Source organism: Perca fluviatilis, chromosome 21 (genome assembly GCF_010015445.1).
Source record: "Perca fluviatilis chromosome 21, GENO_Pfluv_1.0, whole genome shotgun sequence".
Taxonomy (NCBI): Eukaryota; Metazoa; Chordata; class Actinopteri; order Perciformes; family Percidae; genus Perca; species Perca fluviatilis.
In genome coordinates, this window is record NC_053132.1 from 21,016,603 (window position 1) to 21,033,001 (window position 16,399).

The 16,399-nt window shown below is 44.2% G+C and overlaps 1 protein-coding gene across 3 annotated transcripts; it reads right to left on the bottom strand.

Moving 5' to 3' along the window:
• Positions 1-1,860: 1,860 nt before the first annotated feature.
• Positions 1,861-14,087, bottom strand: tmem184ba (transmembrane protein 184ba). 3 transcript variants are annotated; one of them, XM_039788976.1, is made up of 10 exons: positions 13,732-14,087; positions 13,597-13,637; positions 11,264-11,497; positions 9,286-9,451; positions 4,625-4,715; positions 4,032-4,199; positions 3,444-3,613; positions 3,144-3,338; positions 2,910-2,936; positions 1,861-2,247 (listed from the first exon to the last, which is right to left on the bottom strand). In XM_039788976.1, exons 3-10 carry the CDS (start codon positions 11,495-11,497, stop codon positions 2,018-2,020), a joined length of 1,281 nt encoding a protein of 426 aa, XP_039644910.1. In that variant the 5' UTR covers positions 13,597-13,637; positions 13,732-14,087; the 3' UTR covers positions 1,861-2,017. The 3 variants fall into 3 exon arrangements, with proteins under 3 accessions (XP_039644910.1, XP_039644911.1, XP_039644912.1); XM_039788977.1 differs by lacking the exon at positions 13,597-13,637; XM_039788978.1 differs by lacking the exon at positions 2,910-2,936.
• Between the last annotated feature and the right edge of the window lie 2,312 nt (positions 14,088-16,399).

The following is a 16,399-nucleotide window of genomic DNA, read 5'->3' on the forward strand; positions in this document are numbered from 1 at the left end:
AAATGCAGCAACTCAATTACCAAAGACAACACTCAGCAAAGTCTAAAAATAGGACACTGCTCCTGTGCACAGACATGGCTTCTGTCCTATTTAAAACCAATATTATGTCAGGCAGAAGCAGAAATAAAAACAAAGACCCATGACCACTGTCTGAGGCTGGGGCGTGTTGAAGACCCCCACCAAAAAAAAGGGCTCAGACAAAGCAGTTACACACGTGCACCAAGCTTAAAGTGTGTGTTAAGAGCCTGTCTGCCTGTTGATAAGAGTGGGAATGTGTCCACGTGTGTTCTCCACGCGGCCCCCTGGTGTTCACACGGCGCCACAGCAGAGCGGTGGCAGCACTCGCAGTAAAACACGTCGGCAGACTCGCCATGACTCATTCCCATGACTCAAGAACTTCAATTATGCGTCAAACAAATAACCAGCTCTGCCTGCGGTGAAGTTAAATCGAAAAAGAAAGAAAAAAAAAATAGACTGCCTGGAAGAAACAGAAGAGCATCCAAGTGGAAGAACTGTAACAAGTTTTACACATTACATGTTATTTTTAACTGAGAGAATATGGACTGTAAATGCATAAAATAAAAATGTGGGTAGACGTAATATATTTCCCCATATTATTGTGCTAATATTCAGGGATTTTTTTTTTAAGCTTTCAACTAGCTCAGGATAAGAACTGTAAAATGCGCAAAAAAACTGAAGCTAAGCTTACGACTTACAAGCAAAAAAAATTTAAAAAAAAAGTACAATACTGAAACCCGATTGGCTGACGAAGAAGTGACTACAGTGGGTGAGTGTCAGGGCCAGTGCAGAAACACATCTGCTTTGGATGGATTTTAGTCTTCCTCAAGGATCTGGCCAATCGGGAACTTAAGGTTGTGAAATGGGTGGATATTTGAAAATGCACTACTTAAAGTGAAATGACTGAAACAAATTGAAAGTCAAAGAAATGAGTGTGTGTGAATCCTTTCTGGGGTTTTTCAAATGTGTATTATCAAAAGGAAAAGCTTTAATTCATTCGATGAAGCTCCTCTACTGACCTATATTCCTCTCTTGTTTTCCCCTCAGCCCAGTTAACCTACATTGGGTCCTGCAGAGGTCTACTCTCCCTGAGCCAACCGCCACTAACTCTAATCCGGGCCACTCAGATGACGGCCCAGTAACCCCGGCGTAATCCTGACCGGCTCCGATGCTGCTGCTCGTCTCCTCCTGGAGCAGCTCTACTGTATAATCTATAATCTGCTCTCCTGATCCATACAACTGACATTAACTCGTGGTCTCCCCCCCCCCCGCTTAGTTTCCCTTTAAATCCATCCCCACACTGCAGTGAAGGGTGTCCCTTCAATCCCACAATACACTAGGGTCTCCCCAGCTCACATACAATGTCATCTATGTTCAGTTTTATGACTTGTTGTAAAACATTTTTATGGCCCATTTCTTCTGAAAAACAGCTTCCGTTTGAAGCACATGAATGTACTTGCAGACCGACTTATTTGTTCAATTGTTGCAAATTTGGATCTAAGTTCACAAAAGGATTTGCATGGCTTGATGAACACAATGACTACCTAAAAAACAACAACAACAACAACAACAGGGTGTTCAAAATGCAAACCAATCCAGGCCCAGGACAAAAAAAGAAATAGAACATCCATTAGGATGATTGCATTGCCACATGACTGAGCTGAAATGTGAAATGAAGCTTCTAATCCAAGCCAGGAAACTTTTCAGTATGATTCAGTACGTAAGAGTGTGACTCACAAACTTTCCTGAAAACCCAACACGAGCCTTTTCATTTTCTGGCCAAGGGTTTAATCGGCAAATCAGCTTCAAGTGTTCCCGCTAAAATAAAGACGGCTCGGGGTGTGGGTGAAGACGGTAATGCAGGAAGATCCTTGCATCCACGATCGGTCTCCATAACTGGAACATTCAAATACACACCTCTCTAACCCGTTCACACACTGAAGGGGGCCGGCTGCACGGGAGGATAAAGTACCGTCCGCCGTTAAAAACAGTCTCGGCTCTAGAATTCGTCGTCGGAGCTCAGCAGGAGGGTCTTCTCCGTGTCGCCGCGGCCGCTGACGGCGCTGTGCGTGCGGGAGACGGGCGGCGGCGCCCCCTGCTCCAGCGTGGACTGCTGGGTGTACTGCTGATAGGCCGGGGAGAAGTTGTGGATGGCGTCCTGGACCATGTCTCCCGGGTTCATGGTCTCCTTCAGGCTGCTGGAGATGCTCTTCATAGGGGCACAGCGGCCTGCGGGGGGGGGGGGACCAGACCGAAGAGTTAGCGGTTAGGAGAAGAGGTGGAAGAGAGGAAATGGGGTTTAAAAGGAAGATGAAAGGGGGGAGAGGACATACAGGGTGTAGACAGGCCCAGGAGTGATTTAAGGGAGGGAAAAGGAAAGGAAGGACAGGAGTGAAAATAAAAAGATAAAAAGGAGGGAAAACATTATGGGAGGGTGAGTTTATGGTGATTTAGGCAGCGATGTGGCAAATCAAATGGAGAGGGGAGAAAGGAGAAGAAGAGAGAATAGAGTCAGAGGAGAGGGAGAAGGGAAGTGATTTAGTACAAAAGGAGAGAAGGGTGGGAGCGGAAATGAAAAGGACAAAAAAAAAAAAACAGAGACAAGAGAAGAACAGGTGATTTAGAGGGATGTTAAACGGCGAGACAAAAGGAGGGAATGGGTGGAGGAGAATTGTGAAGGGACAGTGGATGTGAGTTAGAGAGAGGGAATAAAAAGGGAAAATGGTTCATTTCGCAGTGATGTAGACCGGTAAAGAGGATGGGAACGATTCAATCACATTAAAATCCTTGGATGAAAGAAAAAAAAAATAAATAAAAAAAAAAAAAAGAACAACAAAAACCGAAACTGATTGAAAAGATGTGAGAAGGGCAGCATCAGTGGTTAAACCTACCAAACTCTCCGTATGTAGGAACAGGTCCTTTATGGCACAGCAGAGAAGAAAAAGAGACAAATAAAGAAGGAGGTGGAGAAACCGGCCCAAACAAAAACACGAGTGATGGACAGAAGAGTGTAAAAAAAAGTGACATGCAACAGATGGAAAGAAATGGAGACAAAACGCTATTTTTGAATATTTCCGATCTTTCCTTTCGTAAGACACATGCAGAGAACTCTGGCGTGGTGTTACCTTGGGAGTCCAGACTCTTGTCCATGTAGACTCTGTACGTGAAAGCGTGGCGCAGAGCCAGCGCCGCGAAGAACATCTCGACGCAAATGATGAAGTTCTGATAACCGGCGGCGACCGTGCCCTCGCCGACCGTCACCTCCACCGAGTCGATCTCGGGGATGGCCCCGCACTTCTCCAGGACGGCCAGCAACACGCCTGACACCCAAAAATGATAAGACGGTACATAATGAAGATAAAAACTATCCTCACGTACGTACAGTATGTGTGAATCAACAAAAAAAAAAAGCATGCCGTGCGTACCCTGCCAGAAGGACAGGAAGATGATGGACTTGACCATGAGGAACTTGAGCATGGGGCTGTACGGGCTGAGCAGCTCCCTGGTGGAGAAGTAAAAGAGGAAGAGGGCGTACAGAGACAAGCTAACCGAGATGTTGTTGACGATGGTCACGTACAGGTAACCGCCGGCAACACTGTGGAGAGAAGAAGAAGTCGGAGAGAGCGGCGTTAGTGGTGTTGGTGTTGACTCGTCGGTTGGTTTTGTTCCGATTGCTGTTGCTGCAGGTCGGGCTGAAAGCCTAAATAAATCTCCCATTAGAGATGAGTAAGGGAGGGGGGCGACGATCAGTCTGGGACAATCAATTCATCTAAAAATAAAAAATAAATAAAAAAAAAAAGGGAATAAGCCACAAGTTCCCGTTTTTTGTCTAAATCTGATGGCATCTTTGGTAACTGATTTTCTGTACTGCATTTTATGTTTTTGCGACGCAGCTGCTACTCGTGGGTTTTCAGTACCAGCTCCACCAATCAGAAGCAATACATGAACCCAGAGGTCAAGCCAGGGTCAGCTGATAGACCTTCCTGTCTACCTCTGCTGTCTGCAGCACTTACTTGAAGTCTCCGTCCTTGTATTTGGCGTAGGCCTGCAGGATGACGGTGACGGCGGCCATGAGCGGTTTGACCACGCAGAACTGCAGAGTGGCCTGCTTGCAGAAGCGCAGGAAGCCGATGGAGTAGGCCTTGCCCCTCAGACAGCAGGTACCGTACATACAGCTGGACCTGATGGGACAAAACCCAAGATTACGGGGTTTTTTTTTTAAAGATTATTTTTTGGGGCATTTTTAGGCCTTTATTTGGCAGGACAGCTGAAGAAATGAAAGGGGAAAGAGAGAGGGGGGAATGACATGCAGCAAAGTGCCGCAGGTCGGAGTCGAACCCGAGTCCGCTGCCTCTATATATGGGCGCCCGCTCTGCCAACTGAGCTATCCGGGCGCCCTTGATGCAGTTTCTGATAATTCTGGTGAATTGAGTGTGAGTGAAAAGAAGAGCAGTTAAAAAAAAAAAAAAGGAAAATATGTGCAATAATTGCTTTGAACATAAACACATTTGCTTATCCAAGACCCTCGTTACATGCTGGGGTTTTCCACGGCCTGTTAGAATCTAACCCTTCAGCTGGGGGGGGGGGGAGAGAACAGGAGACTTACTCGATGGGTTTTCCTCGGATCTCAGCCATGATGGCGCTCTCTCCTCCCAGGTATTCATAGCACAGACTCAGGAAGTTGTAAATCACAAACGCTGGGGGGGGGGGGGAAAAACAAGGAGAGAAAGGGTTGGTTGTTATGATCTCTATTATTATTTACTTATTTTGTGTAATCACGGGAGCCCTTCACAAGCCACCAAGAGGTTTCACTGTTTGGCTCTTGGCTTGAGTTTGGAATTTTATACTCACCTTTTAATAAAAGTGAGTATGCATGAGAAAATATTTATAAAGCTAGTTTTTTTTTTTTTTTTTCTTCTTCTTTTCCAATAACTGATTCTGCAATTATTTTTTGGTTGTTTTCCATTATGGGTCTTGACAACAACAACAACAAAAATACATTTTGCAGCTTGAAGCAGTGATTATATTATAACTCATTTGAAAAGCCCTTCATAGACCTGTTTTTTTTTTTTTTTTTTTAACTTCACTTTTATTTTTAACTTGCCACTGTAGGACAATATTACTAACTGCATTAAAGATGGCTCTGTTGAATTCAAGTGTGCCAGTAAGTCATGACAGTGTGACAGTGAGCCAGCATGCACACTACCACGACCCTGAAACTGAAGCAGCGGAATGGAATTCAGCCATCATCAATCATTCATCTAATAATCTACAACCTGCGCTTTTCCTACTGTCCGTGACAAGTCAAGTGTTCACTGGATTGCTGCTTTGAGCTATGATCTTCAAATTGTCACATTAATTATAATTGTGTCAAACACATTTCAACTGTATGTAGCCTGTGTGAAAACAGATTTAACAGCACTTGTTGTATAGCCTATAAAATAGTCAAGCTGCAGTTGGAAACTGTGAGAAAACTGTTTAAACTTTAAAACCACAAAAGGTACAGCAGGTGAATCACTCAGTCACCCACAGATCCCCCGACCCTTCCCCCAAACAGTCACACAAACACACATCACTTCCTGTCATACTTGCTTTGACATCTGCAAGCAAACCTATTGCAGAATCCTTTGTTATTTGTGTGTGACGTTTTTCCAGACTGTGCTGATTGTAGCTGATAACGCTGGGTACGGACCAATCACGTTACGTTCGACTGTTTCAGCAAGACACCATGCCGTTTCTTAAAAATGTCACAGACAAGGCAGTCGCCATTGAGACCACCCTGCCATCGTTTGACAGGCAAGAGGAGAAACAGGCTGGATCGAGATTCTTGCAACATTGGGAGGGTCTTCTCATTCTTCGACAAAGATCATATGTGCCTTAACTTCAACACTTCAAGTCAAACTTCTTGGCTTTGGCCTGGCACGTCCTGTGTCTGCTGTTCAGCAGACTATGTGCTGGATGTGGAAATGGAACCGACTATAGCAGCGCTGGAGACCCCAGAGCAGTTTGCTTATGAGGCGGGTTTCTACGCTCTGGAAAGGAGATACGTCAGGCTCAAGTGTCTTGCTGACCGTGAGCTGGTGGTGGAGATGAACTGTGGACAACCAGAAAGACCAGCGTCAAATTCCGGTTCTCAAACTTAACCCTTTGTAGTTTCTTTGAATTTATCGGTTACTTTTCGAAAATCCACGTGAACCACTCCTCACGTCTGCCCGAATTAGATCCACCGCACAGCACTTATTTAAAAAGAAAAGAGGTCACTTTTAAAGCGGTTACTCCTGTTATTTCATTCTTCCAAAACAGTGGTGAAGAACGCCAGGAGCAAATGCCGGCCCAGGAGTTAAAAAATAAAATAAAAATCTGACTGCCGTGTTAACTGCATGCCAAATGAATCTGTTACCTTATAATCACATGCTGATAAGCTGACTTTAGCAGTTTAGAGAACAGACCCTCGATAGTCCTGCTGACAGAAAAAAAAAAACATTCTAGCTTGGCGTGGATTCCCTATACGTATATAGGGGAAACACTACTACTTATAAGTTAGAATTTTTGTCTACTAATGTGTTGTAAATACATTAACTATACAATACGCTGAATCAGTTATATGTACAGACATTAGAGTGGATGTATCAAAAGGGTGAAGAGGCCTACTAAAGCGTGATTTATGGTTCTGCGGAGGCTCCACGCAAGAGCTTTTGCCTTAGCCTACGTAAGTGGCCTCAAGTTTATACTTGTGCGTTGGCGTGTGTGCGTCGAGCCGGCACGTGTGTGTGTGGGGGTAGTGTGTGGTAGAGCGAGGGAGAAGGTAGAGAGTGACAGCGATTAGGTTTGGAGCGAGTAGCGACTCTAGAGTCATATTATTTCTGACCACGGTGGGAAATCTGCAGCAGGAAAAGTGAAGCCTCTCCTTGATTTCATGTTGTTTATGGAGAAGGAGAACCAGGAAACGAGTCGGGGGAAATGCAACGCTGCCAAGACACGACATGCGTCGCCGTGACGTGTTCCGTGTCTCCACGTACCTACGGACGTAGCCCCGGCGTAGATTTTACGCAGAAGTATAAATCACGCCTAAGGCTGCACAGGTCCAGAGACTAGGCTTCTGTGCTACACCACTGGCAAAGAGCAATGGCCAACCATACACAAAGCAATTTAGCTAAACAGCACACATAACCTGATACAACTTGAGTTTTAGTTCTTTGGATATTAATCTTTGAGTTTTAATTCTTAACTATTGAGTTTGGTAATTAAAACTGTTAGGTGCTAAACCTAAATGAATTTGATAATGGATTCAGATTCAATAAAATGCTTTCCAATATGTAACAAAATAATGAACAGAAAGCACAGATTGTGTTTCCATCCTTCGGAGGACCCTTCACTGGCTCACACAAGCTTAAGCCTAACCATAAATCGTCCCTCTACAATCAACACTTAACCTAAATGATGGTAGGAATTTGTTTCTGGCCTCAAGCTGCAGAAACATCTTCACTTCCTGAGCGAGAATCTCAAGCCTGATCTCACGAGGCTAGAAGATCAAAACGCACGCACCGTGTGACTGATCTTCACCTGCCTGTCTCCTGTGACCGGTGGATTATCTCTCCTCTGTGCTGCTTCAGGGAGAGGGTGAGGACGACCAAAGGGCTCATGAAAACACAGCCAGACTAATCCTGTTAACACACACACTCTCTCATCTCAAGAAGACCGTGCATGTGAGGTAAAATAAGGTTGGCGTGAGGGGTGTATATCAGTTAGTTGTGAATATGTGATGTATCCTGGGTGTTTGCCATGGCGTGCGTGCGTGCGTGCGGGCGTGCGTGCGTGTAAAAGCTTCAGGAGGATGTCTGTGTGTGTTGCAGTGTTGTGTCACAACACTGATTTTCAAAGCAGCTGCACTGCTGGCAATGGCTCGTGTTACGTCGGTTATCTGCTGCGGAGTTATTATATTTTCCTTTTCTCACTCTGACTTCAGCTCTGTCACACACAAACACACTCTCACACACACACACGAACTTGATCACTGCCTTCTGTGGTCTATTGTCTGACGTCAGTCTCCTGTTAGACAATACTTAGGTAATAAGATTCCATAAAGGCCAGTTCACAGTCTGACTTTAACAACAGCTAGCGTACAGAGCCGAGTGGTGAGAACTGGCTCTCTCTGTGTCTCAGCTGTTTACCATTATGCTCCTTCCCTTCTCTCCACGGACCCCGGCGGCAGTGCCAGTTGCCAAGGCGATACAGTAGGCCTTACATACAATGAGAATGGGAACTTTTGCAGTAAGTTTGGTCAAGAGAAACTCATTATCTGATGCAGCCACTCTGGTTGATGAGAAAGATTTGCAGGCGCGGTTGCCATGCAACAGGTCGGCCATCCTTGCCCAGGAAAAGATCTGGGCGGGGCTCAGCAGTGGCATCGTGGGAAGGGGAAGACAAACAGGAGGAAGAGAAAGGAGAAGATGCGGACAATAAGAAAAAGACTCAGCTGAGAGTGAGGTGGAGGCGCGGGAGGAAACAGCGAAGGGAGGAAGGATAATGACAAGAGAGAAGGAGGAAAGAAAAAACGAGGAGGAGGAGGAGGAGAGCCGTCTGTCAGAGTAGTTTGGATGTAGCCGTAGAGCGCCTCCACTCCATAGTTGAATGCATGTGACATCATCCATTCGCTGACACGAGACTTGACGCCTGTGCTAAGTGTCACTCACAGTGAGTGGACTATTTCTATCCTGAACGTCACAACTCTGGAGAAAGGAGGAGCGGAGGCGGTCGGCTGCCTTTCTGCCAATTCAACGATGTAAGGGTCGTCCAAGATTCAAAGCACCAGGAAGCGTTTGTTGTGCTTGCGTCACCCATCCGCTCAGCAAAGCTGCCAGCTCACCGTCAACTTTTCTGCCCGGACATAAATAAACACCGTCCATATTCCACAGTGAGCAGTAAGCCATTGCTTACATCCTTTCTCCTAGATTTCAGTCGCACTAACTCAACTCAAAATAATATCAAAACCAGGTGGTGGAAAGGATTTTAAAAATCTATCCATGGAATAAAAAAAAAATAGCCATTAGATCGGTCTTTATTCCAGGTCCCAAAACGGTATTCAACAAGCAAGAGGTTCTCTTGTGTACTGTACTGTCAAAGCTGACAGTTCATCGATTTTGTGCCCTCGCCCCAGTTGTCTGCTGAATCACTGGCATTAATACTACTCAGTGGAATTAATAACTAATAGCTTAATAGCTGTGACGGGACAGAACTGGAGGACGAAGACGAAAACCACGTCCTTACCCTCATAGCAGTCCCTGACGGTGTCAAAGTACACGTAGTACTGGTCGTTGGTGAAGAAGAGGAGGCTGAGCCAAGAGTCGAAGGCGTAGATGGGAACGATGAAGAGGATCCGTACGATGTGGCGCTGCTCCCCCGGCGAGCTGTAGAAACGTAGGTGCATGTAGATCTGGGACAGACAGAAGAGACACTTGAAATATTGACAGAAAACGAAAATTTAAAAACATCTGCACTGCGTCGGAATAAAACGACGCGTAAGGTGCTAAAGGCTAGATTAAAAAAGTAACATATTTCATATAGCTTTGTGGCATAAGTAAGAAAAGCGGCTTCCCTGTTCTTACTATGGCTGTAGACGAGTACGCCTGGAACAAAGGGCTTAGACACTTGTGTAGCGAGTCTACAAGTTAGGCTGGAGCAGAGCTTTGGGAGCTTTACAAAAAAAAAAAAGGACTTGGAAACTAAAAAAGAAACTTGTAATTATATGTCATTATGAGGATACAGATTCTTGAGAATATTCAGATTTTTATACAGTGTATCATTAATGTCCCTTTGCTGTCTGGTCAGCGTGGCAATACATTACCTCACCTACATCGTCCACCAGGAATAGTGTGAAAAAAAAACTCTACAGGCTTGTCATCCACCTAGATCAAGTTTCACCTTTGCGTGTGTGTGCGCGCGCGTGTGTGTGTGCGCGTGCGTGCGTGTGTGCGTGCGTGTGTGTGCTCTGTATCACAAACACCTGCCGAGGGATGTTGCCAAGCAACCCCTGCCCTTCTCTGGGCCTGAGCAGGTCTGTGTGTTTGCTGGATGACATCATTTGTGCATTAAACACACCCCAGTGTTTCCCATCCATAGGTTCTACTTGGGGGCCCCACCCAGGTAGATTGATACCCACCCAGGTGGATAAAATCCGAATTACATTTTTTTCCAATTAACAATTAAAACACACAGACCAGTGGCCTCCAGCCCCTCCCCCTCATAAACTTTAGCGCCGTGCATATGACCAAAATCTTGCATACTATTTCCGGTAGATATTACAGTATGCAAACACTGGACACTACACCGGCATAAGTATCCCACAATGCAATGCGGTAGTAACGACAACATTTGAAACAATGAAACAAACGGACCGCAACTGAGGCAGATCTGTAACGTCTAAAACGCTTTCATTTACGTTTCTCCATATTTAAACGTCTGCTAGTCTAGTTATTTACCTTTTTCAGTCATTTAAGCATTATCTGGCGATGCCGCTGAAGCTGAGCTCGGCAGGGGTTACCACGGTTACGCGTCTCGAAAAGCAAGGAGGCTCTCAGGAGGTGACTTTGAAAATTACAGCTGCGCGCATCCAAAAAGATACACACTACGGTTTTATTTACAAAAGAGTATGTTGAACGATAGTATACATGTTGAGCGTGTAGTGCAGAGTATGTGATTTCGGACACAACCAGTGTTGAGATTTATAATAACATTTTCACTATGGGTCATAGGAGGGGTTTAAGGTTAAGTTGTTAATACAACATTTCAGCTCTGGGTAACGTCAATCACGTATTTTATCTGCAGAACCATACATTTTATTTGACAAACCAACCAGATTTAGTTGATAAAGCACAGCTACACTCCATCTGTATCATCTTCTGGTCTGGTTTGTTTTATATGCAAATACTTATTTCTTTCTAAATGATCTTGTTATGTAGCTAGTCATTTTGTTTCAATAAATAGTTCATAAAACGCCATGTGATGGCTAGTCAAACAAAGATGGCAAGCTGCCGCCATATCACATCCTGCGCCACCCACCACCACAAGTCAATTCTCAACCTGTAGGAAACACCACACGCACGCACACGCCTTCCAAATCTAGTTTACATTTAGTAAGAGTAAATAAAACAGTATCAAGTAGAATTAAAGACATGATGATTGGACCGCCTCTCTCTCTCTCTCTCTCTCTCTCTCTCTCCTCCTGCTGCTGGTTGGAAGCGGTTACCTGGTGACAGGTGAGAATGAGTGCGGTCCAGACGAAGAAGCCAGACACAGCCTGCGCTGCGGGAGTCATGAGGAAGATAGGCTGGTCCGGGCTCAGCAGTGGGGCTTCAGGGAGCCATGAAATGTTGGGGCCCGTTGGGGCTGCCGTTGGCAGGGGGCCGGGCGCTGCGGCCAGAGGAGCGCCATCCCCCAGCCTTTCTGAGAGCGGCACGTCTCGCCTCATCAGCTTTAGCATCTGGAAGTGACACAGAACAAAGATAAGGGGTCTGTGCATGCGTGCGTGCGTGCGTGTGTACATTCTAACATTTCTAACAGTGACTACGCTGTGACACAATTTGTTGAGAATGAGCATCCATTTCCACTAGTAATCATCAACCTGGAATATGGATCACACATTCTGTTATCAATGTAATGTGTAATCAGAGACACATGTAGCCTGATAGATAGAGGACACACAGATACACTGCAGGTCAACATTACGCCATGAGTCAAGGATGTATGTGTGTGTGTGTGTGTGTGTGTGTGTGTGTGTGTGTGTGTGTGTGTGTGTGTGTGTGTGTGTGTGTGTGTGTGTGTGTGTGTGTCTCATTTGTATAATGTATCTGTGTGGGACTGTATGGAAAGATTAGATTTTTGGAACTAACCTACATCTCCAGAATGCCATTTGAGCGCTGCCAGATTACATGCCCAAACATCTACTATTCAGCTGTAACTCACACACGCTCCACCGTTTCTCCAAGTTAACAGAAAGCAACGTGTCATTTAGCTGCAAGGCATTCTGGTGTTTTTAGGCTTCGGTGATTCCTCCTTGTATGATAATTAAACATTGAGGCAAAATGGTGAGCTCTATAAGAAAATGCTGTTTCATTCACAGGACGAAAAACCAACCCTGGTATTTAAAGCTAAGTTAGGTTTTCAATCACTGAAATGTTTCTGCAATCAAAACTCCACATGTGCTCTAAAAACCTGGATGTGTCCAGTTATCTTCTGAAGTAAGAAAACAAAAACAGACTCAAAACAACAGAATGGACCGAAAAAACAATTTTGGGAACGTTTTCCCCACCTCTGATATTCATGTCTTTCCATATTGGACTAGTGAGTCGAACAAGAATCAACCGCCTTCAGCCTGACCAAATTTAGCTCAGGATGGACAAAAAGACGTCATATATGCTGCCGCGTCCACTTGCAGCTGAAGATGACTGGACTTAAAGTGGCCAGAAGACACGTTACGTAAGCTGCAGCTTGTCACCGTCTCTAAGGTGACACTGTCTAGTGCTCTGGGCACGTTTGTTCTTGTATGCTGACAGACAGCTTGCGTACAGGACTGAAATAACAAAACAGTGGACATAAGTGCTAAAAATGGTCACTGGATGAGAACGAGAGACATGGGGAGAGATGGTATCCTTCATTTCTGACTGATCACATCTCGTCTGCCAGACACACACACACACACACACACACACACACACCTCTTTCTTTACAACACTAATTACATTAAAACCAAGTGATTTAATTTGGTGGTACGATGAAATGAAATTAGACTGCTTTCACACTTTTATATGTGAGGCTGAGAGGAGTGTTTTGTGTGTGTGTGTGTGTGTGTGTGTGGGGGAGTGTGTGTGAGAGAGAGAGAGAGAGGTCATTTGTATTAGTTTGCCAGGGATCAGCAGCTCTACATGTCAACAAGGAGAAGTGAAGGCATCAGCAGCCACACACACACACACACACACACACACACACACACACACACACACACACACACACAATGCCAGTGACAGCGAAATTATGCTGTGCTGAAGCAGAGGGGCATCTGTGGGTTTCATTTAAAAGGCAAAAGTCTGTGAGTCTCACTCTCACTCTCACACACACACACACACACACACACACACACACACACACACACACACACACACACTTAGAGGAATAATATATCAGTGAGACAGAGGGAATAAAGCAAAGCAACAGATGGAAAGGGGCGATGGGGGGGCAGACGGGGTGTGTTTATAACTCATAAAAAGTAATGCTATGGGTTAGCCATGTTGGATTAGAATACTGGTTGAAGCAACAACAACAACAACAACAACAACAACAACAACAACAACAACAGCAGCAGCAGCAGCAAAACTGGGGTCCATCCAACAGAAAGCATCCAAAACATTTGACCACTTCTGTCTTTCTTTGCTTTAGCATTACTTCCATATAAGTGCTTTTATTGTACCCTACAGCTGTCAATTAATGCTGCTGGTAAATCTCAATAAACATGTTTGAATAACATGAAACGACAGTCAAATTCAAATAAATCAACCGTAAATAGCAACGCTTGAAAAGACTTACCTTAGTTTATAGCCGCAACAATTCAGACTAGAATTCTAAAGCTAGAATTGAGAAAGAGACACTTTATTAGTCAGGTTAAAAAAAAAAAGTGTTAAAAGCAAAGTATTTCTAACCTGTGTTAGAGGCTAGGCTCACCTGGTAAATAGGCTGCTGATTTTTAAATCCTCCTCAGCTCCGCCAGACTCGCGAACAGAAATAACCCAGAAACGGCCTTAATTCCTCCTCAGAGCCGCACCGTTGCTCCCCGGACATCCATGTTGAGACCTCGGCGGACTGCCCCGTCAACTCCTGCGTCTCCCCGAAAAACTCACCTCCAAAGTTAGTCTCTCATGTCTAAACACTTATATATTATCCTTTTAGTACTCCTGTCTGTACATTAACATCGTCTAAAGTCCGTGTTTCTGGAGTTAGAACAGTGAACTCCGTCATTCCTCTCCGCTCCTGTTTCTCCACTCCGCTGACTTCAAACCAATCCTGTCGGATTAACTGCAGATCAGAGGAGCTCCGCCCACACCACAAAGAACGAGCCGGCTCAGCCAATCACACACAGACTACCATTAATAACCCGGAAGAAGGCGGGTTTTTTTCATTGGACACTGAGTATGCGCGGGTCTATTGGTCTATTCTCGGTACAGCCATTCTCTTAATACATCCATGGGTACAGCACATAAAGGTAGGCTACATCAGCAGTGGCAATGTGGGTGATGTGTAAAAGCATTGATGTATGTAAGGTGCCCATAAGCCCACAAGCTTCCACACATTGACGAGTTATTAGTTTACGACTTCTTGTCCTGTGTGGGCATAAAATACTAACCATAATATTAACTGGTAATTTTGTTATGTTATACTGTTCTTTTTCAGTAGCCTACTGCATGTAACTTCAATTTAAAAAAATAAATAGTTTGAGCCTTGTTTTTCATTTCTTTTCCTAGGACATGCAAGGCCAACTATTGGTACAATTAGGGGCTTTGGTTTAAAACATTAAAGAGGTCCTCCAGCAACATCTTATTGTACTCTCATAAAGTTGGGGCACTCAGAAACTCAAAAAACAGTTGCAGGAAATATAATTACCAGATAAATAAATGAATCCGACTTTTTAAATACAAAAAAAAAGTCCCAATTTCAGCTTTTCGAAAACCCTTAGATCGTCTGGGACAGGTCCCCATTCCCCATCTTAATTAGTTTGACTCTTTTTATAATCCTATTTGTATGTTTTATGCTTTTTAAATTGACCTGTGCCTTGCGTCTTCTTTTTTTATATTTATTTTCTTAATACATTTCTGTCTTACGTAAAGAATTGTTGTTGAAAGGTGTTACACAAATAAACTTCCCTTGCCTTGATTTACACAGGCAATCAGATATGAGGACTCCTATCTTAAAGGTCCAGTGTGTGACGTGTTTAGTTGTTCATTATCAAAATCTGTGTTGCCCGTTCACCAACTTGTCCTTTTTCATGAATATTTACCACCACCAAAAGTATTCCTTTTGGCTTGAAATGTTACATTTGCATTTGCATGAACTGGGGTAGACGCATAGACAATATATAATGGACCGACAGATCCCGTTGGTCTGGACGGAGACCAGTGAAGGCTATTAGAAGCACTTTTCCGGTGAGCACTGAGCGTTACTGCACAGCCTCCAACTGAGAGAGACGACGTAAATGTGACGTGAGCAACCTGTCTGAAAGTTGGAAGTCTTCTGGTAGCTGTGCCAAGAGAAATCTCAATCATTCCCAATCTTACAGAGACGGAGAGCGTAGGTATATGTAAGGAGATAACATGGGCACAGGCTAATTATTGCTAACTGAAATGCTAGTTAACATTAGTAATTAAACTTAAACAGCTAATGTAAGTCAAATCTGCCTGTGAGCTTCTCCTGTACTATACGGTAATTCCTTTACTATGCAACAGTAAGTCGCGTGGTTATGACACAATCGTTAGCCTATTTTTACAAAAACGTCTGCTACGGAGCCATAACGTGAGATACAAGGTAATGGAGCCTTTTATACGTTGTCGTGAAATAAACAATGGACAAATAAAGTCTTTAAACGCTTCAGATGTAAAGTTATTCGCTGTCAAAGTGACATCAAAATCAATGGCAGTCAATGGAATGCTAACGGCGGGTGATCGTTTGGTAGCATCAAAATGGCGCCATAGGAGGTACGGGATGTTGACAGACGTTTACCCCCTTGGGTAGACGCTCCATATTCATGCACCATCTTGAAATACGTTAGCCGGTAAGGGACATACAGGACATACTGCTCCGCCTTTCGCGTTTTCGCTGTCCCATGATAAACTCACAGGCGCTGCTAATGCTGCTAATGGGTATCGTAGCTTCCCGGCCCCGCCAAGTTTGAGGAAGGAAACCTGGAGGACCACACGTATTCAAAATCCAAATTTCAGGAACAGGAGTCTCCTTCTTCGCCCAGAAAAAGGAAAAGAATATTGAAAAGAGCAAGAGACTTTTTGAAGCGTGAAGGCTACCGTAGCTGTAATACATACTTTGAACTGCGTGGCGCGAGAGAGTGGTTTGCGATGTATGATCTCAACGCTAGATGGGAGAAATTCCTACACATTGGACCTTTAAGAAAAGAAACACAACGCATTAGTATAAAAAAACACACCATCAAATGACCCTAGCAGAATTTTACAACATAATGCCATAAAGAACTCGAAACAGCAGCAATAAACACATACAACATACACATAAAAAGAAAATCAAGTTAAAAAGATACGCATACACTGTACAAAAGGAACAATTTCAGTTCAAGTTAAGCTGAATGTGTAAAATGAAATGTCAATGG